This window comes from Elephas maximus, chromosome 3 (assembly GCF_024166365.1).
Source record: "Elephas maximus indicus isolate mEleMax1 chromosome 3, mEleMax1 primary haplotype, whole genome shotgun sequence".
Lineage (NCBI taxonomy): Eukaryota > Metazoa > Chordata > Mammalia > Proboscidea > Elephantidae > Elephas > Elephas maximus.
Window position 1 is genome coordinate 1,178,105 of NC_064821.1, and position 27,300 is coordinate 1,205,404.

Consider the following 27,300-nt stretch of genomic DNA (forward strand, 5'->3'; position numbering starts at 1 on the left):
CTGGCCCCCTGCCCCTGCCGCAGGAGCCCTCCCCTCCCATTCTGATGTAACATCCCAGACTAGTGTTTGACTCTCCGATCCTGCGAATACCGCCCCAGGGGTCTCTAAGAGGCCATTTCACCACAGAATGGCTCAGGGGACCCGGGGTTCCGGTTCCCTGGGCTCCCCCTTCCCTGGGGGCTTCACCCCCACAGACGCAGCCCCTGAATAAGCGCGGAGGCTCGGCGCTCGGCGGCTGCCACTGGTCCCCGCCCCGGGCTGCCATTGGCTGTTGCCATGGCACCAGCCCGTCTTCCCGTGCCGCCATTGGCCCCCGCGCCTGCATCCCGCATCCTCCCCCGCGCGCGGTGGTTTCGCCCAGCAGCGGGAGGCGGCTGCGCTGCTTGGCCAGGCCCGGACGCGGCTTTGTCCGCCCCGGAGCCCCCATCCGCGCAGCCGAGATCCCGGAGCCCCCTCCCAGGGCGGCCTCAGGCTCGGGTGGACCCTGCGGAGCTACGCGGAGGGCGGAGAACCCGGCCGCGGCGCCTGCGCCAGCCTACCCGGGTGAGACACAACGAGCGGCGTCTTCACGGGTGGAGGGAGGGGACGCGACCCCGCCTGCTGCCCGGGGGTCTTATCGCATCGCTTTGCGTCACTTGTCAGCAGACCTAGGATTTTGCACAGCTGCAGGCTGGGGTCAGAGGAAGATGTGAGTCCCAGAGAGGTGGGCATCTGTCGCCGAGGCTGGTGACACGCACACACCCACTCATGGCTTCCGCACGGGGTCTCCCAGAGATGATGGAAGGCCGGGGGGGGGGAGCGTTAGAAGGTAGCCCTGCTGCGTGCCTGCGAGTGTAGCTGCGCCGCCGTGGGGCTCAGTTTCCCTCTCTGTAAAGCCGGGGTTTGGGGCCTGCTGACTTCTGCACCTGTGACAGCCCGCCCCCCTGCAGCCACTCACGGCTCAGTTGCAGAGATGCCCAGCGACTGGTCCATTCTCTTCCATTCTCTCTCGGGGAGGGCCCAGGAGGTGCCTGACCCAGCCTGGGCTGGGGGAGAAGGGCAGACAGGAGGGGTCCTGAAGGAAGGGACTCAACACCTTCCTGTGAGGGATGGATGGCAAAAGCCAGGCGAAGAGGAAGGAGGACTGTGTGCACAGGCCTGGGGGAGGAGAGCAGCCAGGGGCAGGTGAAGTGGTGGCTTTGTGGAGGGCTGCGTCTTGATCCTGATGGCACGGGGAAGCCATGGGAGACGTTTCAGCAAGAGAGGGATAGGACCTGACTTGTGACTTAGAAAGCTCCCTCTGGCTATTTGGGAGAAAGGGATCATGACAGGCTGGGCCAGAGTGTCTTGCAGAGGGTGCTGGGGGTGGGGGGTGGATGGTTTGGTGGGGCAGAATGTGGTGGAGCTGGTGAGAGCATGGAGTCATGGGCACCAGGCTGGGCTGAGAGCAAGACCGGTGGGTGACTCTGCTGCCAAGGTCGGTCTGAGGAGGACATAGAGTGACCACCAGATGTCAGGAGGGACAGGGCACCCAGGCTCAGCCTGAGCCACTGGAGGAGAGCCAGGTGAGGGCAGCCTCGGGGGGGGGGCCCATGACCATCCTGCGGGGCCCAGATGGGGTCTGGGTTTGGGGAGTGGGAGGGACAGGCACAGAGGTTTGTACGCCATCTGTACATGCCATGGTGGCCTCAACCAGGACATGGCTCCAGCCGGACCCCAGGACCTCACCACATGTGGCCTCCAGCCCTGGGCCTGACCCCATCTGAGAGCCCCACCGAGCCTTGCACACGATCAGTGTTGGGGTGGGAGGTGAAGGCTGACACTTGACACCCGTCCCCACCTTCCAGTTGGTTCCGCTCTTAGTGGCTTGCTCCCTGACTGTCCCTCTGACCCTCACATCACTCTGGGAGATTGGCCAGGCAGGCTGAGATCACCCACTCCTCAGCTGGGCAGACTGAGGCCCAGAGAGGGGGAGGGCCTCACTGCGCCTCCAGAGCTGCCTGGATGTCTGAGCCCCTTGGGACTGGGGCCGAAGTAGGGTCTGAGTTCCAGCTCTCATGGGCCTCAGTTTTTCCCTCTGGGAACGGTTTGATGGTGACCCCTCAGACTCGGGACTGGGACTGGGACTGGGACTGGGAAGAAGCCAGAGGACACAGCCAGGCACACAGTAGGTCTTCGAGTAGATTGGGGGGCCCAACCCCACCTCCACTCCCGGCCAGGTCCCAACCCCTACTCCAGGCTCAGCTGTGCCTTTGACAGCCCCAGGGTGGGTGGGGGGGCTTCTTGAGGTGGGGGGAGGGAGAGAAGAATGAATGAGTTCACTGGTGGAGAAGGGAGGGAGAGGAGGTGGGCCCTGTGGGCGGGGCTGATTTGGGGAGGGGGCTGCGGGAGGAGGTGGTGGAGGGGCTGGCTACCATTGGTGCATCTCAGACAAAGGCGGAGGGAGGGGGTGCGTGTGGATGGGAAGGGAACAAAGAGGCAGGGGCTGGGGGTGGGCCTGCTCCAGCAGGAGGGCCATGTCCAGGGAGGAGGCACAGCCAGCTGGACAGAGGGAGGAGGCAGGGCTGGAGTGAGCAAGGACAGCCAAAGACACAAAGAAGTGGGCGCAGATGGCAGTGAGGAGGCCATGGGGCAGGGGTCAGTGGGGGCTGGTGGGGGCTAGCCCAGGGCTGCCAGAGGGTTGTCAGTGCTCAGGTAGCTCCTGTGGGCCCAGCCTCTGATGGGGGGGGAGGGTAGGGGACTGCAGGGCATCCCGGATCCCGGCCTCCGAGGTGGCCATGGTGGGCTTGGGTCCACCTGTCCAGCCATCCGGCCATCACCACCAACCTCTCCCTGGCTCTCTCAGGTGGCGGTATCAGCTTTCACGGTGTTGTTATTGTCTGTCCACTCTGCCTTTCCACCTGTCAGCTCGTGGGTGGGCATGCTTCTCCAGGGGAGGGCCTCAGCTGTCATTCTGTTGTCCGTCTGGCTGTCGGCACGTGTGTCTGGGAGACTGGCTCTGAGGGGCCGATCCATCGGCCGTGGGCTGTTTGGGTCTGTCTGGGGCTCTGCCCCTGCCTCCCTGTCCCCTTGTCTCTGTCTGTCTGTCACTCCATCTGCCATGCCGTCTGTGCCTGGATTCCCCAAGGCAGCCATGCCAGTTGCTCCTGCCAGACCCATCACGGGATTGGCAGAAAGGCTGGGGCTTAGGGCCAGGGCTGTCTCGCGGTGCCGGCCATCCCCTCCCCAGGCTCTCAGTGACCTCTGACACTTGGCCCCAGGCACTGCAGGAGCTGAAGATGGCGAGCTCGGTGGCATCGTACGAGCAGCTGGTGCGGCAGGTGGAGGCCTTGAAGGCCGAGAACAGCCACCTGAGGCAGGAGCTGCGGGACAACTCGAGCCACCTGTCCAAGCTGGAGACGGAGACATCGGGCATGAAGGTGGGGCGGTGAGGGGGCTGGATGGGGCCACAGGAATAGACAAGAGGGGCTGATGGAGACACAGCTGGGCCACGGGGACAGACAAGAGGGACTGGATGGGGACACAGCTGGGCCAGGGGACAGACAACAGGGCTGGATGGGGACATGGCTGGGCCACAGGGACTGACCACAGGGCTGGATGGAGAGACAGCTGGGCCATGGGGACAACAGGGGTGGGTGGGGACATGGCTGGGCCATAGACACAACAGGGCTGGACAGGGAGACAGCTGGGGCATGGGGACAACAGAGGTGGGTGAGGACTTGGCCACGGGGACAGACAACAGGGCTGGATGGGGACACAGCTGGGCCACGGAGACAGACAACAGGGGTGGATGGGGACACGGCTGGGCCACGGGGACTGACAACAGGGGTGGATGGGGACACGGCTGGGCCACAGGGACAGACAACGGGGTGGATGGGGACACGGCTGGGCCACGGGGACAGACAACAGGGGTGGTTGGGGACACAGCTGGGCCATGGGCACAGACAACAGGGCTGGATGGGGACATGGCTGGGCCACAGGGACAACAGGGCTGGATGGGGACACAGCTGGGCCACAGACACAGACAATAGGGCTGGATGGGGACACAGCTGGGCCACAGACACAGACAATAGGGCTGGATGGGGACACGGCTGGGCCACGGGGACAACAGGGCTGGGTGGGGACACAGCTGGACCACAGGGGCAGATGCTAGGGGCTGGGCCCTGGAGGTGGGCAGGTAGCGCCGGGCGCTGAAGCCCCCTCTGCCCCCAGGAGGTGCTGCAGCATCTGCAGGGCAAGCTGGAACAGGAGGCCCGCGTGCTGGTATCCTCGGGGCAGACGGAGGTGCTGGAGCAGCTGAAAGGTGAGGTCGCCCCTGTGCCCCGCGGGGGCTGGGAAGACGAGGGGCTGGGCCACCACTGACCACCGCCCTGCCCTCCTCCCCACCCAGCCCTGCAAATGGACATCTCCAGCCTGTACAACCTCAAGTTCCAGCCGCCGGCCCTGGGCCCTGAGCTCCTGACACGGAGCCCAGAGGGAAGTCCCCTCCATGGCTCTGGGCCCTCCAAGGATGGCGTCGGGGAGCCTAGCCGGGCCACCATCCGCCTGCTGGAGGAGCTAGACCGGGAACGGTGAGACAGTGCAGCCTCATGGCCTCAGTGGGAGACAAAGAAGAGGACAGGGATTCCTGGCAGAGGGGATGGCTCCCGGGAGACACAGGCGTTGCTTGGGACAGGGCTGTGCTGGCCCCAGGGCTCAGAGGCAGGCCTGGAGCCAGAGGAGCTCAAGGCAACCTTTGTGGAGAGAGGGACGAGGCCCAAGGAAGCTGGGCTTGGGGCCAGCAGAGGGGGGCAGGTCTGGGTGGCTGGGTTAAGCCCGGCTGGGTTAGGTGGGCTCAGACAAGGCAGTACCTGAGGGGCCTGGCATCAAGTCCTTGTGCAGTGTGACCTCAGGCAAGTCCCCTATCCCCTTCCAGCCTCCGACTTCCTGCTCTGAAAAATGGGAGTAGCAGCGTCTCCCTACCGGGTGGTTAAGAGGGGAGTCTGTGGCGCCTGGAGCGCTTGGAGCCTGAAGCCTGCCTGTCTTGGGGAGAGGGAGACAGTTTGCAAGTGCTCAACAGAACAGCCCCACCCAGAGTTCCTCTGCGGGGAAGGCTTCATGAAGGGCTACTTTTCGCCCCTTTAATTCATTTTCTGGGGCCCACTCAGGACACGCCAGCCACCCTCCCCCGGAGTGTTGGGAGCCCCACCAGGGGAGGCATTGCCATGCTGCCCGGGAAACTTGGCAGGCCAACCTCAAAACGGACAACACACCTGTGACACAGGTGCTTGCCCCCCCCAGGTGCTTTCTGCTGAATGAGATCGAGAAAGAGGAGAAGGAGAAACTGTGGTATTTCTCCCAGCTGCAGGGCCTGGCCAAGCGCCTGGACGAGCTGCCGCACGTGGAGACCGTGAGTGGCTGGGGTGCCGGGGGACCTGGGGGGCCCGGGGGCGGGGGAGCGCTGGACCCCCGCCCGGGCGCCCCCTCACCGAGGCCTGCCCGCCCTCCCAGCAGTTCTCAATGCAGATGGACTTGATCCGGCAGCAGCTGGAGTTCGAGGCACAGCACATCCGCTCGCTGATGGAGGAGCGTTTCGGCACCTCGGACGAGATGGTGCAGCGCGCGCAGGTGAACCGCGGGGAGGCAGGGGCGGGGCGCTGGCGAGGTGGGCGGGGCTTGGCTGAGTGGGCGGGACCATATATCTATAGCGAGTCAGAGGGCAGAGACCGCTGTGGGCGGGGTCACATGCCTTGGGCGAATCAGAGAGCAGAGATCACTATGGGTGGAGTCCTAGAAGGAAGAGGCGGGATCTAGAGAGTGGTTGGAGAGGGTCTGAACAAGCTATCCGAATTGATGCAGTTGATGAGTGGGGCCAGATGTGGGGCTAGGTGGAACCAGGTCGGGGAGTGGGTGGAAACATATACCATGGGCCAATCAGAGTGCAGAGACTGCTGTGGGTGGAGTCTGGATTAGGGGGCGGAGCCATGTGCTGGTGGTCCAGAGGGCTGAGACTGCTGTGGGTGGAGTCTGGATTAGGGGGCGGAGCCATGTGCTGGTGGTCCAGAGGGCTGAGACTGCTGTGGGTGGAGTCTGGATTAGGGGGCGGAGCCACGTGCTGGTGGTCCAGAGGGCTGAGACTGCTGTGGGTGGAGTCTGGATTGGGGGCGGAGCCACGTGCTGGTGGGCCAGAGGGCTGAGACTGCTGTGGGTGGAGTCTGGATTAGAGGGCGGGGCCACGTGCTGGTGGTCCAGAGGGCTGAGACTGCTGTGGGTGGTCTGGATTAGGGGGCGGAGCCATGTGCTGGTGGGCCAGAGGGCTGAGACTGCTGTGGGTGGAGTCTGGATTAGGGGGCGGAGCCACGTGCTGGTGGGCCAGAGGGCTGAGACTGCTGTGGGTGGAGTCTGGATTAGAGGGCGGGGCCACGTGCTGGTGGTCCAGAGGGCTGAGACTGCTGTGGGTGGGGTCTGGATTAGAGGGCGGGGCCACGTGCTGGTGGTCCAGAGGGCTGAGACTGCTGTGGGTGGAGTCTGGATTAGGGGGCGGAGCCATGTGCTGGTGGTCCAGAGGGCTGAGACTGCTGTGGGTGGAGTCTGGATTGGGGGCGGAGCCACGTGCTGGTGGGCCAGAGGGCTGAGACTGCTGTGGGTGGAGTCTGGGTTAGGGGGCGGAGCCATGTGCTGTGGGCGAATCAGAGGGCTGAGACTGCTGTGGGTGGAGTCTGGGTTAGGGGGCGGAGCTATGTGCTGGTGGGCCAGAGGGCTGAGACTGCTGTGGGTGGAGTCTGGGTTAGGGGGCGGAGCCATGTGCTGGTGGGCGAATCAGAGGGCTGAGACTGCTGTGGGTGGAGTCTGGGTTAGGGGGCGGAGCCATGTGCTGGTGGGCGAATCAGAGGGCTGAGACTGCTGTGGGTGGAGCCGTAAACGGGAAGGGATCTAAGCGGTGGTTGAAGCGGCTCCAAGGAGGCCTGGTGGTGCAGTGGTTAAGTGCTAGGCTGGTAACCAAAAGGTCAGTGGTTAGAACTCACCAGTTGCTCAGCGGCAGTGAGATGTGGCAGTCTGCTTCTGTAAAGATTCCATCCTTGGAAACCCTATGGGGCAGTTCTCTGTCTTATAGGGTTGCTATGAGTTCTAATGGACTCAACAGCAATGGGTTTTTGAAGCAGGATCTGAACGGGCTGTTGGCGTTGATTTGGTCAGTGGCCGTGACTGCATCTGAGAGTGAGTGGAGTCAGTCTGGGGGCTGGGTATAGACGCTGGGTAAAGCCAGATCAGGGAACGTGGGTGGAGTCCTGGAAGGTCCGGGTGGGCTCCAGGCAGTGGGCGGGCCGCAGTGGGGACGGCGGGGTCAGAGCCTGGGCAGAGTGGCCCAGCGCGCGTCTCTCCCACGCAGATCCGCGTCTCTCGCCTGGAGCAGATTGACAAGGAGCTGCTGGAGGCCCAGGACCGGGTGCAGCAGACCGAGCCCCAGGTACGCTTGCGGTGCCACGGCCAGGTGGGGCGGTGCCGGGACCTGCCCAGGGCCGGCAGTCGGCCTGCAGCTTCCCCCTTCTCCCATCGTAACTCAGACGACGGGCCAGCATCGGCAGTCTGGCGGCTTTGTGGGATACACCCAGGGTGAACCCCCAAGCCTGGTACTCTCCCCACAGGCCCTGCTGGCGGTGAAGTCGGTGCCCGTGGACGAGGACCCTGAGACGGAGGTCCCCACGCACCCCGACGATGGTGCCCCTCAGCCGGGCAACAGCAAGGTGAGGGCGGGGTCTAGGTGGGGGGCAGCCGGCTGGGGTGTACGGCGAGGCAGGCCGGCCCCCCGCTGGGTGTGGAGCCCAGATGTCTCTGTCCAGACCCCCAGGTTTCGATGGGTCACCCTGGTGTGGGGCTTATAGTGAGGCTGGTGGGCAAGATACTTGTCCTGTATGTTTGGGGGGCACTCTAGACGGTCCTGTCTATACTCCTAGATGTGGGGGGGCTACCCCTGAGGTAGCATTTGACCCTCCTGGGCTGGGGTCATCTCCGCAGAGTATGTATGTCTCTGTCGCCCCCACCCATTCAGCCCCCCAGGTGTGTGGGCCTCCCACCAGGGGGAGGGGGGTACGGTGGTGAGGCTGGTAAGGGTGCACTGAGGTCACAGGACTACTCTTGTTTTAGGGGGCCCCTGACGCCCCAGGTCCATCCTGACCAGGGAAAGCAGGTGGTGGAGACTCCCGTGACCCTGCTTCTCTCCCAACGTCGCAGGTGGAAGTGGTGTTCTGGCTGCTGTCCATGCTGGCGACACGTGACCAGGAGGACACGGCGCGGACGCTGCTTGCCATGTCGGGCTCGCCCGAGAGCTGCGTGGCCATGCGCCGCTCGGGCTGCCTGCCGCTGCTGCTGCAGATCCTGCATGGCGCTGAGGCCGGGCCGGGGAGCGGGGGCGGCGCGGGGACCCTCGGGGCGCCCGGTGCCAAGGACGCGCGCATGCGCGCCAACGCGGCGCTGCACAACATCGTCTTCTCGCAGCCGGACCAGGGCCTGGCGCGCAAGGAGATGCGTGTGCTGCACGTGCTGGAGCAGGTCCGGGCTTACTGCGAGACCTGCTGGGACTGGCTGCGCGCGCGCGATGGCGGCTCGGACGCAGGCGGCGCAGGTGGCGGTGAGTGCAGGCCTCGAGGGCTGCCTAGGCGCAACAGGCGCGCGATCGGCGCATCGTCACGCGGCCTTCTCTGGGCCATGCACGCCGAGGTCATTTGGGCCCTTGCCTGACAACGTGGCACCAGCGATGGCTGCCCTGGCTGTACCTGGGGCTGAGTGCATGCTAGTGAAACAGCCCTTGCACGCAGGGGTGGGTGGGTAGCGGGCAGCCCATGAAAAGGGGGTGCAAGCTTTGAGAATTCATATTTTTTGCAGCGGATTGCAAAATTAACCCATGACAAAGGACAGCTCAGAGCTGGCCAGGGCTTCTGGGTATCATACATGTGCTGTTTCCCCTCTAATGCAGGGTGGGTGAGGCTGGCACCAAAGTTACCCCATTTACAGAAGGGTGACGGAGGCCCGGGCTCTCCAAGCCACCACATCGTGCAGGTTGCAAAGCCCTGCGATGATCCTGGCCGGTGAGGGGGGGAAGGCCAGAGGGGCAGGGATTCAGGGATGTTTCCCTGACCTGTCCCTGGTCCACAGCCCCTGTCCCCATTGAGCCACAGATCTGTCAGGCCACCTGTGCCATCATGAAGCTGTCCTTTGATGAGGAGTACCGACGGGCCATGAACGAGCTGGGTAAGTGTACCCCCTCATCTCCTCCAGGGAGCCCTCCTGGGGCCCTGCTCAGCCATCAGCACCTCTCTGTGGGGACATGGGCTGGGTCATCTGTGTCCACGTGGGGCCTGGCAGCAAGGCCCAGAGAGGGATATAGACTCCCTGAGGTCACACAGCATGTGTTACGAGTGGACTGTCCTGCTGGCCATCTGTCCCTGAGGGCAGCCTTACAGCCGTAATTGTCCGGGGCTCAGGGAACGGGGAAGTGGTTGGGAAATCAAGACAGCAAAGGTGAAATGTCCAAGCTCACGCACAGAGGCAGAGCTCCTGGGTGCCTTTGGTTTGGTTTTGTGCAGTTTACACATGTGTGTTGGGGGGACCTTGAGAAGTTTTGGGCTTGGGACCTGTGTCTGCTGTAACAAAATACCACAAAGTGGGTGGTTTTACACAACAGAAATGTGTTGTCTTTAAAGGTGGGAGGCAGTCTTCATTTGAGGTGTCAGGGGAGTGTCCCTGAGGAAGGGACTGCCAAGCTGGGCTCTGAAGCAGAAGCCAGGAGCCTTGTCCAACAGAGATGGAATGGGTGTTCTGGGCAGAGAAAACAGTACTTGCAAAGGTTCCGTGCAGAGAAAGTGTGACTAGAGTATAAGGGCTGGATTGAGGTGGCGTGGCAGCTGAAAGGTATCAGACGGACTGTGCAGGGGTCTGTTGACCCTGTGGGTGGTGGGGAGACCTGACAAGGTTTCTCCCTGGACCAAGGGTGGCAGCAGGGAGAGCCCAGGGCAGGCTGCCTGGAGGAGGTGTCCTCAGAGTTGGGCTTTACATGTTTCCTGGAGAACAGATGCGGGGAAGGTGGAGGGCAGGAAAGGGTACCTAAGCAGGACTGGCTGGGCCCAAGGCTGGGGAAAAGAAGGTGGGGTCCCCCTCTGCCTGGACACATCCCTGGCTGTACTATGCCCCCTCCCGCATCCCCACAGGCGGGCTGCAGGCTGTGGCCGAGCTTTTGCAGGTGGACTTTGAGATGCACAAGATGACCCGTGACCCCCTTAACCTCGCCCTGCGGCGCTACGCCGGCATGACTCTCACCAACCTCACCTTCGGGGATGTCGCCAACAAGGTGACTGGCAGGCAGGGCCCTGGGACTGTCCAAGCCTCCTGAGCCCTCACCCCAGCCTCAGAACAGCCCTGAGTGGCAAGGATGGCTGTCCCCCATTTATAGATGCGTAGACTGAGGCCCAGAGGATGCCGGGTGGGGGCTCATCCTCTGGGGCCCTCTTCTGTGGAGAACCCATGTGACATCAGAGTGGGGTCCTCTGGATCCAGAGGCTGGACCCGCACCTCTCCAAGCCTCAGTTTCCTCATCTGAGCAGTGGGGTACCTGCTCTCTCTCCCCCATGGCAGTGAGGTGGAGGCTGGGTAGTTTGCACTCCAGCATGCAGTAGGTGGTTAGCTCACATGGGAAGAGCTGGAAGGTGAGGGTCTCGTGGCCGCTGTGACCCTCATGTGCCCCCCACAGGCCACCCTGTGCGCACGCAGGGGCTGCATGGAGGCCATTGTGGCTCAGCTGGGCTCGGACAGCGAGGAGCTCCACCAGGTACCGGCGGGACCCACAGGGGCGCCCTGGGGGCTATGGAGGGGCCAGGACAGAGGTATTCCTGGGCACAGCGGGGGTGGTGAGGGCCTCCACCCTCCTCCAGCTGTGAGTGAACCCCAGTCTCTGTAGTCCCATTGCTTCCAGGGGTTGATGGCGGAGGGGAAGCGGCTCACATGGGAGCCAGCCAGGCCCCTCGGTCCCACCTGCCTGCCCTTCCTAGGCCCCTCGGTCCCACCTGCCCACCCTGCCCAGGCCCCCGGCCCCTTGGTCTCTGCCCACCTGGCTCCTGGCCCACCAGCTCACCTGTGCTCGGCCTCAGGTGGTGTCCAGCATCCTGAGGAACCTGTCCTGGCGTGCGGACATCAACAGTAAGAAGGTGCTGAGAGAGGTTGGCAGCATGACCGCCCTGATGCAGTGTGTCCTTCGGGCCACCAAGGTGGGCACAGGAGGGGGCACTGCGGAGGGGAAGGGGAAAGTAGTGATGGGGCAGTGGCGGGGGGGACAGAGATGCTGTGGAGGGGGGCAGGGATGAGGGGGCAGAGACACTGGGGGGGACAGAGACACTGGGTGGGGAGCGCTGAGGGGGTGGGGGCACGGGGGGCATTGTGGAGGGGACAGAGGGGGCGGGGGGCAGTGCGGAGGGGGCAGAGACACTGCAGGGGAGGGGGGCAGTCCTGAGGGGGCAGAGGCACTGTGGAGAGGGCAGGGTGCACAGTGGGGAGGGACATGGCAGAGGGGGCCAGGGTGCAGGGACCCCACGCCTGGGGGCGAGGGAGCCACCGCAGCCCTTTAACACCTGCCACAGGGCAGCGAGACTCAAGGGACCGGTCGGGGATGGGCTGGGGGCGAAACAAAGCCTAAGACTGGCTTGGGGCAACACAAAGATGCCATGGTGGCTGGTTTCATTGTTAACGACTTTTGCTTTTGATTGGAACACGTGTCTGGGTGCCTCTGCTTGCGGGTCACTGCCCCTCCCCGCCCCCAGGAGTCCACCCTGAAGAGCGTGCTCAGCGCCCTGTGGAACCTGTCGGCGCACAGCACAGAGAACAAGGCGGCCATCTGCCAGGTGGACGGTGCGCTGGGCTTCCTGGTGAGCACGCTGACCTACAGGTGCCAGAGCAACTCGCTGGCCATCATTGAGAGTGGCGGCGGCATCCTGCGCAACGTGTCCAGCCTCATCGCCACCCGCGAGGACTACAGGTCAGGCGCCGGCGGAGGGGAGAGCGCAGGGAGGGGCAGCCGGCGGGGGCCGGGGGGATGCTGAGATTTGTGGGTCCAGCCGATGGGAACGGTGGGGAAAGGCAGCGCACGCGGGATCCAGAGAATGACTGTTTCTGGTTGTCCCCAGGTATAAATCTCTGTTCTATATATATACTAAATGTTACATGGGATAGACTCATCCTAAAAATTTATTAAAATAAATTACTTATTTATTAAATAATAATAAATGTTTATTAAGGAAATAAACCCTGGTGGTGTAGTGGGTAAGTGCTATGGCTGCTAACCAAAGGGTTGGCAGTTCGAATCCACCAGGCGCTCCTTGGAAACTATGGGGCAGTTCTACTCTGTCCCACAGGGTCGCTATGAGTAGGAATCGACTTGATGGCACTGGGTTTGGTTTTTTATGGTTTAATGAAATAAAGTTTATTTTCAGTACAGATAGACTGGAGCCCTGGTTGCACAGTGGTTAAGCACTTGACTTCTAACCAAAAGATGGGCAGTTTGAATCCATGAGCCGCTCGTTGGAAACCCTATGCGGCAGTTCTGCTCTGTCCTATAGGATAGCTATGAGTCGGAATCGGCTGGACAGCCTCAGGTTTTTTTTCTTTTAATGGGTTGTTAATAATAAGCCATCACTCATCAGTCAGTTTGTTACAGCTGGACCAATAAGAAACATCATGATAAAGGGAGAAAATTTTGAAGTTGTCAAGGATTTCATTTTACTTGAATCCACAACCAACATCCATGGACGTGCAGTCAGGAAATCAAACAGCGCATTGCACTGGGCAAATCTGCAAAAGACTTCTTTAAAGGGTTAAAAAGCAAGCATTTGAAAGCTGGACAATGAATAAGGAAGACCGAAGAAGAACTGATACCTCTGAATTATGGTGTTAGTGAAGAATAGTGAATATCCCGTGGACTGCCAGAAGAACAAACAAATGTCTCAGAAGAAGTACGACCAGAAGGCTCCTCGGAAGCCAGGAATGCAAGACTCTCTCACATACTTTGGACATGTTATCAGGAGGGACCAGTCCCTGGAGAAGGACATCATGCTGGGTAAAGTAGAGGGACGCCCTCGACGAGATGGACTGACACAGTGGCTGCAAGAATGGGCTCAAACACAGCAACGACTGTGAGGATGGTGCAGGACCAGGCAGTGTTTCGCTCTGTTGTCCACGGGGTCACTGTGAGTCGGAACCGACTTGACAATGCCTACCTAAGAACGACAGCAATAATAATTAATAGATAAGATTTATTATTTGTTAAGTAAAATTTCCTTATTTTAGTACTTACGCTAAAATTTATCAAAATTAAATTTTTAATTAAAATAAGACTATTATTTATTAAATGATAATAAATGTTTATTGATTATTGAAATAAAATGTACTTATTTTAGTACTTCTATATGCTAAGATTTTTTGTCAAAATAAAATTAATTTATTAAAATAAAAATTGTTTATTAAATACTTTATAAAATTTTTACCCACACTATTTTACATATAAAAGTAAATAAAATTTCCTTATTTTAGTACTTATATTTTTGTGCTATAAATTTAAGATGATTAAAATGTATTAAAATAAATAGTATTAAGTAATAAGTAAAATATTATTTATAGAAATTAATAAAATTTACCTATTTTAACATTTATGTTAAAATGTTTATTAATACAGATAACATATTTATTAAATAATACTAATAATAATCACTTACTTATAAATAAAGAAAATTTAGATATTTTAGTACTTATGTATTTATGTTAAAATTTATTAAAGTAAAACATTAATGAGTTAGTAATAGTAGGTAATCCTCATTATTTATTAAACTAAATTATATTAGTTTGTTACTTATATACTTATACTAAAATTTGTTTCTCAAAAGAAAATATTTGCTAATTAAAATACAAAAAATAGTAAAAAAATAGTACTTATTAAATAATATTAATAATAAATAAAAATAATGACTAAAATAATTTAAAACAAATAAAATTTACTTATTTTTAGAACTGATATGCTTATAGTACAGTTTTATTAAAATAAATAAAATATTTATTGAATATTAACAATACATTTAATAATAATAAAATTATTGATAATAAATGAATAAATATTATTTAGCATAATAAATAAAATTTACTCATTTTAGTACTTACATACTTAAACTAAACTCTGTTTAATATAAAAAGTCATTGATTAAAATAAACTACATAAACTGAACTAACCTTAATAATAATGTGTATTATTTAAAAAAAAATTAAATTACTTGTTTTTAGTACATGTGTATTGTACTAATTTTTTATTTACTAAAATATTTACTTGTTAAATAACATTATTAACAGTATTAACTATATGCAAAAAAACTTAATTTTTGTAATTATGTGCTTAGACTTAAATTTTGTGATAAATTTATTAAAACAGTATTTATTAGGTAAATTAAACAGCAAATAACATTTATTATTTATTAAAATAAACAAAATTTACCTGTTTTTGTATTTAGATATGTTGTTAGGGAATTTTTTTAAACAAATAATAAATATTATCTATTAATTTTTAATTGTTGTTGTCAGGTGCTGTCCAGTCGGTTCCGACTCACAGTGACCCCGTGGACAACAGAGCGAAACACTGCCTGGTCCTGCACCATCCTCACAGTCGTTGCTGTGTTTGAGCCCATTGTTGCAGCCACTGTGTCAGTCCACCTCACTGGGGGTCCGCCTCTGTTTCGCCCACCCTCTGCTTTACACAGTTTGATGCCCTTCTCCAGGGACTGGTCCCTCCTGACAACATGTCCAAAGTACATGAGACAAAGTCTCACCAACCTCCCTTCCAAGGAGCATTCGTACTTCTTCCAAGACATTTGTTTGTTCATTCCTCTGGTTGTCCATGATGTACTCTGTATTCTTCCTCAACACCATAGTTCAAAGGCATCAATCCTTCTGTCTTCCTTATTCATCGTCCAGCTTTTGCATGCATATGAGGCAATAGAAAGCACAATGGCTTGGGTCGGGGCACCTGACTCCTTAAAGTGACACCTTTGCTTTTTTTAGATCCTACCCACTGCCGTCGAGTCAATTTGGACTCATAGCGACCCTATATCTATTTTTTTAGATGTAGAAGGGTAATATTAAAATATTATTTATTACCTAAAATGTGTAGGTTATTAAATAATATTAATAGTAAATCATATTTATTATTAAATAATATTTGCTCACTTTATATATCCACATTTAATTTGTTTATTAGCATAAATATTTGTTCTAATATATTTAAATAGTTGCTTATTAAATAATACCAATAATAAATAATGTGTATTGTATACAAATTTTTTTAACTACTTATTTTTAGTATTTATATACTTATACTAAAGTTGTATTCTTAAAAACAAATAAGCATATTATTTATTAAATACATATTTAAAATAATAATACTACCTATAAAATAAATTGGAGCCCTGGTAGTGCAGCAGTTAAGTGCTCAGCTGCTAAGAACTGCTAAAGGTCGGCAGTTCGAATCCACCAGCCGCTCTTTGAGAACCCTTTTCAGCAGTTCTCCTCTGTCCTATAGGGTCACTATAAGTCAGAACTGACTCAATGGCAATGGGCTTTCTTTTGTTTATAAAATAAATTTACTTACTTTAGTACTTAAGTGCTTAACCTGTTTCAGATATATTGAATGTATTCATTATAATAAATTTCTCAAGCTGAAAGAACTGAAGAAAAAAAAAATTTTATCCCTGGTTTATAATATCACATGCAAGCAAAATTTTGCTGAAGATCATTCAAAAATGGCTGCAGCAGTATATCGACAGGGAACTGCCAGAAATTCAGGCCAAATTCAGAAGGGGACGTGGAACCAGGGATATCATTGCTGATGTCAGATGGATCCTGGCTGAAAGCAGAGAATACCTGAAGGATGTTTACCTGTGTTTTATTGACTATGCAAAGGCATTCGACTGTGTGGATCATAACAAATTATGGGTAACATTGTGAAGAATGGGAATTCCAGAACATTTATTTGTGCTCATGAGGAATCTGTACACAGGTCAAGAGGCAGTTATTCAGATGGGGCAAGGGGCTACTGATTGGTTTAAAGTCAGGAAAGGTGTGCATCTGGGTTGCATCCTTTCACCATACCTATTCAATCTGTATGCTGAGCAAATAATCTGAGAAGCTGGACTATATGAAGAACAGGGCATCAGGATTGGAGGAAGATTCATTAAAAACCTGCATTATGCAGTTGACACAGCCTTGCTTGCTGAAAGTGAAGAGGACTTGAAGCACTTACTAATAAAGATCAAAGACCACAGCCTTCAGTATGGATTACACCTCAACATAAAGAAAACAAAACTCCTCAAAACTGGACCAATGAACAACATCATGATAAACGGAGAAAAGATTGAAGTTGTCAAGGATTTCATTTTACTTGGATCCACAATCAACAGCCATGGAAGTAGCAGTCAAGAAATCAAAAGATGCATTGCATTGGGTAAATCTGCTGCAAAGGACCTCTTTAAAGTGTTCAAGAGCAAAGGTGTCACCCTGAAGACTAAGGTGCGCCTGATCCAAGCCATGGTATTTTCAATCGCATCATATGCATGTGAAAGCTGGACAATGAATAAGGAAGACCGAAGAATCATGCCTTTGAATTGTGGTGCTGGCGAAGAATATTGAATACAGCATGGACTGCCAAAAGAGCGAACAAATCTATCTTGGAAGAAGTACAACCAGAATGCTCCTTAGAAGCAAGGATGGTGAGACTGCTCTTACATACTTTGGACGTGTTGTCAGGAGGGATCAGTCCCTGGAGAAGGACATCGTGCTTGGAAAAGAGGAAGACCCTCAACGAGGTGGACTGTCAGTGGCTGCATCAATGAGTTCAAGCATAGCAACGATTGTAAGGATGGTTCAGGACTGGGCAGTGTTTCGTTCTGTCGTGCACAGGTTCGCTATGAGTCGGAACCGACTCCATGACACCTAACAAAAACAACAACATGGGCAAAATACTGAACGACGCAGGAAGCATCAAAAGAAGATGGAAGGAATACAGAGTCACTTTACCAAAAAGAATCGGTCAACGTTCAACCATTTCAGGAGGTAGCATATGAAGGCACTAGAGAAAAACACGGCTCCAGGAACTGACGGAATACCAATTGAGGTGTTTCAGCAAATGGATGCAGCGCTGGAGGTGCTCACTCGTCTGTGCCAAGAAATTTGGAAGACAGCTACCTGGCCAATCGACTGGAAGAGATCCATATTTGTGCTCATGCCAAGGAAAGGTGATCCAACGGAATGTGCGTATTATAGAACAATATCATTGATATCACATGCAAGCAAAATTTTGCTGAAGATCATTCAAAAACGGCTGCAGCAGTATATCGACAGGGAACTGCCAGAAATTCAGGCCGGTTTCAGAAGAGGACGTGGAACCAGGGATATCATTGCTGATGTCAGATGGGTCCTGGCTGAAAGCAGAGAATACCAGAAAGATGTTTACCTGTGTTTATTGATTATGCAAAAGCATTCAACTGTGTGGATCATAACAAACTATGGATTACACTGCGCAGAATGGGAATTCCAGGACACTTCATTGTGCTCATGGGGAACCTTTACATAGATGAAGAGGCAGTTGTTCGGACAGAACAAGGGGATACTGATCGGTTTAAAGTCAGGAAAGGTGTGCGTCAAGGTTGTATCCTTTCACCATACCTATTCCATCTGTATGCTGAGCAAATAGTCGGAGAAGCTGGACTATATGAAGAAGAACGGGGCATCAGGATTGGAGGAAGACTCGTTATACGTAGGTGACTGAAACTTGCTTTTGCATATCCAAGCAAATTCTGTATAACGAATAAGGAAGACCGAAGGGAAATTGGCGCCTTTGAATTATGGTGTTGGTGAAGAAGAGCAAACAAGTATGCCTTGGAAGAAGTACAGCCAGAGTGCTCCTTGAAAGGGAGGACGGCAAGACTTCATCTCTCATACTTCGGACACGTTATCAGGAGGGACCAGTCCCTGGAGAAGACATCCTGCTTGGTAAAGTGGAAGGTCAGTGAAAAAGAAGACAACGCTCAACAAGATGGGCTGACAAAATGACTGCAATAATGGACACAAACATAGCAATGAGTGTGAGGATGGAACAGCTCTGGACGGTGTTTCCTTCTGTTGTACGTAGGGTCGCCATGAGTTGGTACTGACTTGATGGCACCTAACAAACATTATAATAAATTGTATTTACTGAGCATTAAGCATAATAAATATTTTGTATTTATTAAATTTATCCATTTTTAATACTTGATACAATTATTAAAATAACTCAAATATTTATTCTCTTAAATTACACTATTGATAAGTATAAAAATAAATAAAATTTACTTATTTTAGTGCTCATACACTTATTTTGGAGCCCTGGTGGCATAGTGGTTAAGAGCTCAGCTGCTAACCAAGAGGTCAGCAGTTCAAGTCCACAGGCCTCTCCTTTGAAACCCTATGGGGCAGTTCTACCCTGTCCTGTGGGGTCGCTATATGTCGGAATTGACTCAATGGCAATGGTTTTTTTTTTTATTCTGGCATACTTACATTAAAATCTTAACTATTACAATCAATATTTATTAAAATAGTATTTATTAAATTATATTAATAACAGATATGTATTACTTATAAAATTTAATTATTTTTACTGTTTTGTTGCTTATATTAAAAATTTGTTCATAAAATATTAACAACTAAAGCAAAAAATCAAACCCACTGTAGAGTAGAAATGCCCCATGGGGTTTCCGAGGAGTGATTGGTGGATTCGAACTGCCGACCGTTTAGTTAGCAGCCTGAACTCTTAACTACTGTGCCACCAGGACTCCGAAATAGTAATACTTAATTTTCAAAACAAGGTCCAAAAAAAAAAACTAAGCCCACTGCTGTTGAGTGGATTCCGACTCATCGCGACCCTATAGGACAGAATAGAACTGCCCCATAGAGTTTCCAAGGAGCACCTGGTGGATTTGAACTGCCATCCTCTTGGTTAGCAGCTGTAGCACTTAACCACCACATCACCGGGGTTTCCCAAAACAAGGTAGTGTTTATTAAATAATATGAATAGATAAATAATATTTATTCTTTGCTAAAAAATAAATTCCTTTAGTATAAGTCAATCCTGTTCAGTGTTTGGGATATACTTATTCTAAACCATGATACCTGTGTATCTGGAATTCCAGCTTAACCTGTCATCCCACCTTTTACTTGCTCAATCTGACCGCCCTCTTGGGATGGGGTTGGCAGGTGTGAGACGGGGATGGCAGGGGCTGTGGGTGACCCGTCCTTCCCCTCGACCCCCGCCCCCAGGCAGGTGCTTCGCGACCACAACTGCCTGCAGACGCTGCTCCAGCACCTGACATCACACAGTCTGACCATCGTCAGCAATGCCTGCGGCACACTCTGGAACTTGTCAGCCCGCAGCCCCCGCGACCAGGAGCTGCTCTGGGACCTGGGCGCTGTGGGCATGCTTCGCAACCTGGTTCACTCCAAGCACAAGATGATTGCCATGGGCAGCGCTGCCGCCCTGCGCAACTTGCTGGCCCATCGGCCCACCAAGTACCAGGCGGCAGCCACGGCGGTGTCGCCAGGCGCCTGTGTGCCCAGCCTGTATGTGCGCAAACAGAGGGCGCTGGAGGCTGAGCTGGAAGCCCGGCACCTGGCACAGGCGCTGGACCACTTGGACAAGGAGGGGCTGCCTGAGCCCGCGCCTGCCGCCAAGAAGCCACTGGCACCCCTGCGGCACCTGGACGGGCTGGCGCAGGACTATGCCTCGGATTCGGGCTGCTTCGACGACGACGACGCCCCCTCCCTGGCTGCCGGGGCCAGCGCCACCACTGAGGCCCCCAGCCCGGCCGTGCTGTCCCTCTTCCTGGGCAGCCCCTTTCTGCAGGGCCAGGCCCTGGCCCGTACCTCGCCCCCCCGGCGCGGCCCAGAGCCTGACAAGGAGGTGGGCAGCGGGGAGGTGGCCGTAGCGGCCAAGGCCAGACTGGCGCTGGCTGTGGCTCGCATTGACCGGCTGGTGGAAGACATTTCGGCTCTGCACACCTCATCCGACGACAGCTTCAGCCTCAGCTCGGCAGGGGACCCTGGGCAGGAGGCCCCGTTGCCACCTCGCGAGGGCCGCGCCCAATCCTGCTCGCCTGGCCGGGGGCCCGAGGGGGCTCGGCGGGAGGCGGGCAGCCGGGCCCACCCGCTGCTGCGGCTCAAGGCGGCGCATGCCAGCCTGTCCAATGACAGTCTCAACAGCGGCAGCACCAGCGATGGCTACTGCCCTCGTGAGCACATGCGGCCCTGCCCACTGGCCGCGCTGGCCGAGCACCGCGAGGACCCCCCATGTGGGCCTGCACGGCCTGGCCGGCTGGACCTGGACCCTCTGGTCAGCCGGGTAGAGCCCCCAGCCCGAGAGTCTGCTGACGCCCGCGTGCGCACCATTAAGCTGTCACCCACCTACCAACACGTGCCGCTGCTTGAGGGCATGGCCAAGGCGGGGGCCGTGCCAGCTGCACGCACACAGGCCTGGCTGCCAGCCGAGGGCCCTGCGTCTGAGACGCCACCCACACTCACTGCAGGGGATGGGGCGCCGCTCTGCCTGTCCCGCTGCAGTTCCCTGTCCTCGCTGTCCTCGGCCGGGCGCCCAGGCCCCAGTGAGGGTGGTGACCTGGAAGACAGCGACTCATCCCTGGAAGCACTCGAGGAGGCCGGCCCTGGTGAGGCGGCAGCAGGCATCACGTGGCGGGTGCCAGAGGCCTCGCTGCCTGTGGCCATCCCAGCGCCCCGGCGGGGCCGTGGCCGAGGCCTGGGCACGGAGGACGCCACACCGTCAAGCTCCTCAGAGAACTACGTGCAGGAGACGCCACTGGTGCTGAGCCGGTGCAGTTCAGTCAGCTCGCTGGGCAGCTTCGGGAGCCCCTCCATCGCCAGCTCGGTGCCCAGCGAGCCCTGCAGCGGGTTGGGCAGCGGCACAGTCAGCCCCAGCGAGCTGCCCGACAGCCCCGGGCAGACCATGCCCCCCAGCCGCAGCAAGACGCCCCCAGCCGCGGGGCCTGGCCCGGGTGAGCGCAGTGGGGGCACCAGCCAGTTCTGCCTGCAGTGGGAGAGCTATGTGAAGCGCTTCCTGGACATCGCCGACTGCCGCGAGCGCTGCCGCCTGCCGTCGGAGCTGGATGCCGGCAGCGTGCGCTTCACGGTGGAGAAGCCAGGCGAGGACTTCTCGTGCGCCTCCAGCCTGAGCGCGCTGCCCCCATATGAGCACTACGTGCAGCAGGACGTGGAGCTGCGCCTGCTGCCACCTGCCCGGCCTGAGCGCGGGGGCTTTGCGGGGCACCGCCGGCCGGACGAGACGGGAGCACGGCTGGAGGGCCCAGCGCCCACAGCCCCCCGTGCCTGCACGCCCTCCACTGCCACCACCACCGCTGACACAGAGCTGGATCTGCTGCGGGCCTGCCTCGGCACTGCTGTGCCTGCCCGGGTGCGAAAGGTGGCCTCGGCACTGGTGTCTGGCCGCCACAGGGCGCTGCCGGTGCCCGTGTACATGCTGGTGCCTGCCCCGGCCCGAGAGGACGACTCCGGCAGTGACTCGCCCGAGGGCACACCTGTCAACTTCTCCAGCACAGCCTCACTCAGCGACGAGACGCTTCAGGGGCCCCCCCGGGATCGGCCCGGAGGGCGGCAGGACAGGCAGACACCGGCTGGCCGTTCCACCTCCTCCAGGCAGACTTCTGGGCAGCAGTACAGGGCAGGGGGCGTCAGCCAGAATATGGAGCAAGCCCGTGGAAAGAGCAGGAGCCGGGCAGGCCTGGAGCTGCCCCTTGGCCGTCCCCCCAGTGCCCGCTCAGACCAAGATGGGCCTTGCCCAGGCCGGGCACGTGGAGATGGTGGGCTGCAGTCACTGTGCCTCACCACGCCCACCGAGGAGGCTGTGTACTGCTTCTACAATGACTCTGATGATGAGAAGCCAGCCACAGCAGCCAAACCTCCGCGGCGGGCCTCTGCCATCCCCCGGGCCCTGAAGACAGAGCGCCAGGTAGGCAGGAAGGCTGTACCCAAGGCCGTGCCCAAAGCTCCACCTAAAGCTGCGCCACCTGCCCTGCCACCCCCCCGGGCACACCCCAGCCTCATTGTGGATGAGACCCCACCCTGCTACTCGCTGAGCTCCTCCGTCAGCTCCCTGAGCGAGCCAGAGCCGGAGCAGACAGCTGGCCAGCCCCACGGCCAGGGCTCAGCAGTCGGCAAGAACTCAGATGTGGCCAGTGGGCATGGTGGCGGGTCACCCAGCCCGCGGGCCGAGGAGGAGATGCTGCGGAGCTGCATCAGCTCGGCCATGCCCAGACGCCGGACCCCAGCGTCTGGGTCCCAGCGGCAGAAGCCCCGACCAGCCCAGCCATGCGCTGAGGCGGCCCGGGAGCGTGGGGAGGAGGCTGCGGGCTCGGACCGCGGTGCTTCGGACCTGGACAGCGTCGAGTGGCGGGCCATCCAGGAGGGTGCCAACTCCATCGTCACCTGGTTGCACCAGGCGGCAGCCGCGGCGGCCACCCAGGAGGCCAAGTCCGACTCGGTTCCGTCCTACACATCAGCGCCCAACACAGACAGGAAGCGGCGGCGACCTCGGGCGGAGGGCCAGGCGGTCAGCGCAGGACGGCAGGAGAGACGGGCCGTGTTTGATCGCAGTGGCCCCGAGCAGCCGCGCAGCGCTCAGAAGGCGGTGTCCGGCGTACCAGCCGTGCTGAGGGGACGGACGGTCATCTACATGCCAACCCCAACACCCCGGGGACAGCTTAGAGGCGCGTCCGGACCCCGTGTCGCCCCGCGGAAGACAGAGCCCCCAAGCCCCGCGCAGCCAGCCGCCCGGACCCTGACGCCTGGCTCCGGGCAACAGCGTTCCCGCAGCCTGCACCGGCCCGGCAAGATCTCGGAGCTGGCGCTGCGCAGCCCCCTGCAGAGGAGCGCCACGCCGCCCGCGCGCCTGGCCAAGACCCCCTCAACCGGCTCATCGCAGAGCTCCTCCGCCGCCCCGCCGCCGCCCAGGAAGGGCCCCCAGAGCGCCCCGCCGGGGCCCCTGCCCGGGCCCGGGGCCTCCTTGCCGGGGCCTAAGACGCCGACGCGCGCGCTGCTGGCCAAGGCTCACAAGACACAGAAATCGCCCGTGCGCATCCCGTTCATGCAGAAGCCGGCGCGCCGCGCGCCCCCGCCACTCGCCAGGACCGTGCGGGAGCTGGGTCCCCGTGGGCGGGCGGGCACCGAGGGTGGCGCGGGCACGCACGGGGGTCGCCTGGGCTTGGTGCGCGTGGCCTCGGCCCGCTCCAGCGGCAGCGAGTCCTCGGAGCGCTCGGGCTTCCGGCGGCAGCTGACCTTCATCAAGGAGTCACCTGGCCTGGCGCGCCGCCGCCGCGCGGAGCTGGCCCCGACCGAGGCCCCGGGAACCCCGCAGGCCAGCTCGCCCCGCCGCGGCCGCCCTGCGCTGCCCGCCGTCTTCCTCTGCTCCTCGCGCTGCGACGAACTCCGCGTGGCCCCCCGGAAGGCCCCGGCCCCGGCGCGCACCCCTGCCAGCCGCCCTGGGCCCGGCCCCACCGCGCGGCCACCCCGGCGCACCAGCTCCGAGAGCCCGAGCCGCCTGCCGGTGCGCACTCCGGCCCCACGGCCCGAGGCAGTCCGGCGCTACGCGTCGCTGCCGCACATCAGCGTGGCCCGCGGGCCCGTTGCGCCCGGCCCCTCGACCCCGGCCGACACCGTCCGCCGCGGCAGCGACAGCGAGGCCCGGGCCCTGCCCAGGGTGGCCGCGCCGGGCAGCACGTGGCGGCGCATCCGCGACGAGGACGTGCCACACATTCTGCGCAGCACGCTGCCGGCCTCTGCCCTGCCACTGGGGGGCGCTGCCGCGCCTGAGGGGATCCCGGGGAGTCCCCCACCGCCGCGCAAGACCAGTGACGCCGTGGTTCAGACCGAGGACTTCGCGACCACCAAGACCAACTCCAGCACCTCCCCAAGCCTGGAGAGCCGAGAGCCCCCCCAGAGCCCGGCCAGCGGCCCAGGACCCCTTGGCAGCGACGTGGACAGACCCAGTCCGTCCAAGGCGCCCCCAGCCGTCCCCTTTGCCCACGAGGGCCTAGGTGTCCCCGCGGGAGGCTTCCCCGCCAGCCGCCACGGCTCGCCCAGCCGCTCCGCCCGGGTGCCCCCCTTCAATTACGTACCCAGCCCCATGGCTGCTGCGACCACGCCCGACTCGGCGGTGGAGAAGGCCCCCGCCACTGCCCCGGCTGGCCTCCTGGAATAGCCCTAGGCTGGCCTTCTGGAGCATTCTCTCCCGGCCCTGCGGCCTGGTCCCGCGGCTGTGGGCCCGCTCTGCAGATGCTCCCCGGCGGCCCCGCCCTTGGAGCCCCGCTTCCCTCACTCTGGTTCTCACAGCTTCCGCCTATATGCTCGCTTCTGCCGCGGGGGCTGCAGGAGGAACGGGGCCCGCGATCTCCGGTCGGCCCGGGGGCACAGACGGAGGAGACCACCGCCCAGCTCAGGCTGGGAGATGGGGCGGCAGGGGACCACTGGGACCTTGAGCTAGTCCCTTCCGCTCTCAGGACGTGGGGGCCCTTCTGAAGGGCTGTTGGATCCCCGGGACTGCCCACCGCAGGGGAGAGGACCGCATCGGCGACGGGACAGTGCTGGGGAGCCTGCCAGCTGGGTGTCGTGCACCCAGAGCCTGTAATTACTGCGTGTGTAATTACGCCGCCGGGTAATTTGTTAATGAGGGCTTTGTGGGTTTGTTTGCTTGTGTTCTCAGCTCTGGCGCGGGATGCGGGGTGCAGCAGAGCCCCACAGAAGGACAACCCCCAGACAGGGAAGTCAGGGGGCTGGAGCGCCCTGGAAGGTGCTGGTGGGCTTGGGGGACAAGAGAGGAGGGGCTCCCACACACCCTGGCCCTGTGCACCCCTGGAAAGGGAGAGAGAGGCAGGTGTGGAGACCCCAGAGGGCTTGGGTGTGGAGAATGATAAAGACCAGGTTGACACGCCGAGCCAGCTGGGGTGACCCCAAGGCCAACAGGATGGGGATCGTCCTCTGCGATGGGCAGTGGGCTGGGACAGCCCTGTAGGGCCCCTCTGGGACCCTCTGCTCGGCAGGATGGGCTCCCATTTAGGGAGCAGGGGTGCCTCTGATCCCCTTGTTTTTCTTCTCCGCTCGGTCTTCATTTATGGATTTGTGAAGTCCTGGAGGCTGTGGAACCCCTAGTGGCGGCCTCTTCTCAGGAAAGCACAGTGTGGTGCTGAGTCCCATCCATGACCGGGGCAACCAGACTGAACGCAGGGCTCTTGGGCACAGTGGGTGTGTGCAGGGTCTCTGCCCGAGGACACAGCTCTGGGGCCTCACAGGAGCCTCTTCCTGCAGAAGGATCTGGCGACCTCTTTTCTGCAGGATTCTAGAAAGTTCCAGAAGGGACTGCTCTTTGCAAAAACTGGGTCTGCTGTCACAGCCACCTTGCAGAGAGCGCATTCTCGCCCTTTTTCTGGAAGGAAGGACCATGGTTTTGAGAGTTAGCTTATTAGGCGCTGCTTCAGGGGAGGTTGCTCAGGAGGACCCTGCTCCTGGACCACAGCACCCTGTCAGCCCTCCGACCCCAGCACAAGCAGGGCCAAGGCCAGGGACCCAGTGGGAAGAGAGTGGATCCGGGATGGCCTCTTCCATTGAGACACAGGGCCTGGCTGTGACACTTGGGTGGGAGGAGGCACAGATCCAGAGCTGAGGGGTCACCAGCAGAATGTTCTCCACCCTGACAGCGGCATGATCCCAGATCCTACCCTGGATGCTGTGGGCTCCATGACAGGTGTCATCCTCAGGGCTAAGCCACAGGGGACTGCAGGCTGGATGGCCACGACTAGGAATGGCCACCAAGGGGGATGAAGTCTGGACACCAAGCCAGCCAGCGGCTCTTGGCTGTACGAAACACTCCTTCCCTGCGTGGCCATGGCCGCCTTAGCTTCCAGGGGGTTTGCGGAGATTGAGTCAGGGTGTGTGTGAATGAAGGGCACAGCCAAGCAGGGTCGGGTCCCCAGGGTGATGTCCAGGGTTCCTGAGGTTGGGCAGGGCCTAACAAAGAATGATATCTGTCTCCTGAGGACAGGATGGGTCTCAGACACCCCTGGGCCTCAGTGTCCCCTGCAGGGGGTCTTTGTGGTGTTGGAGTTCATGGACTGCTGGTTGTTGTCCCCCCACCCCCGGAGGCAGGGAAGGGCCTGAGGCCCTTGCACTCAGTTGGAGGATCAGGAGGGGACCACGGGGAGGAGAGCGGGCCACTCACTGTGAGACCCATGACGCTCTGCCGCACGGTGCCTCGGTCTCCCCACGTGGGCCGTGGGGGCACTCCCAGCACTACCTCTTGGGCGAGCAGAGCAGGGACAGGCACCTGGAGCCCAAGGCCCAACGGTGCTGCTCACGGCTGCTGGCCACTTCCACACACTCCCTGTCCTCGGGGCCTGTGCCGGGGGTGCATCCCTCCCGCCAGCCGCGCGCTGTCCCATGCCATGCCCGGTGGTCACCCTTGCCTTCTCTGTGTCCCAGCAGTGGGCACAGCCATACCTCAGTCCAGCCCACACGGGGTAGGGGAACTTCTGCGGGAGATGGGGGGTCGTGGTCTGCGGACAATCAACCCCAAGGTGGGGACTGAGGAACCAAAGTCCTAGAAACAAAACGATGGTCTCCCATCAAACCTTGGTACCACCATGGGGCACCAAATATCCCCTGCAGGTCCTGGCTGAAGGGGTACCAGCCAGGGGAGCTTAGAACCTGAGGTTTCTGGGCCAGGAGGTGGGGCCTGGTGTCCCTAGCACCCCAAGCCAGTTACCTCGTCTCGAAGGCCGACAGACAGGGCCCCCATAATCCACCACCAGCTAGACGCCTCCCTGTGACCCACACCAGTTGGGTGCTGAATTTACGGCAACGTGCCCCCACACAGCCCATCTGAATGGACACATACCTCACCCCACCCACCGCCCTGGCGTGGCAGCCCCAGCACTCCCACCTACTCCTGGTTTGTCTCTGGTTTGCTTCCCCAACCTGCCACCACCGCACCGGGTGCCCACGCAGTATTAAACATGTAAATAGCACCGCAGCCCTCTGCCCCTACGTGTTCAGCCCCGTGTCTGGCTCAAGGACCAGGCAGCGTGGACACAGACTCCTATGCACCTTTAATAAACACGCTGTTGAATCGACCGCCAGTCCTGACTTCTCAGACCTGTTTGTTCACACGACCGGCAGAGGGCGGGGTTGGGTGAATTCCACTGCACCTACCATCCT

The 27,300-nt window shown here is 57.8% G+C and overlaps 1 protein-coding gene across 1 annotated transcript; it reads left to right on the forward strand.

Annotated features, from left to right (window-relative positions):
* The first annotated feature begins 250 nt into the window (after nt 1–250).
* On the forward strand, nt 251–27,284 carry APC2 (APC regulator of WNT signaling pathway 2). Its single transcript, XM_049876172.1, has 15 exons — nt 251–543; nt 3,240–3,398; nt 4,192–4,282; nt 4,370–4,550; nt 5,260–5,368; nt 5,473–5,586; nt 7,349–7,426; nt 7,605–7,703; nt 8,191–8,587; nt 9,112–9,207; nt 10,164–10,303; nt 10,703–10,780; nt 11,100–11,216; nt 11,766–11,980; nt 19,330–27,284. Exons 1-15 carry the CDS (start codon nt 277–279, stop codon nt 24,290–24,292), a joined length of 7,104 nt encoding a protein of 2,367 aa, XP_049732129.1. The 5' UTR covers nt 251–276; the 3' UTR covers nt 24,293–27,284.
* The last annotated feature ends 16 nt before the right edge of the window (nt 27,285–27,300 follow it).

Excerpts from the sequence above, each read along its gene's own strand:
- APC2 (XM_049876172.1), top strand. The coding sequence starts at position 277 with ATGGCACCAGCCCGTCTTCCCGTGCCGCCATTGGCCCCCGCGCCTGCA. Across the intron at positions 544-3,239 it reads GCCTGCGCCAGCCTACCCGG|GCACTGCAGGAGCTGAAGAT; the intron begins GTGAGACACAAC and ends ACTTGGCCCCAG. Across the intron at positions 7,704-8,190 it reads CTCAGCCGGGCAACAGCAAG|GTGGAAGTGGTGTTCTGGCT; the intron begins GTGAGGGCGGGG and ends CCAACGTCGCAG.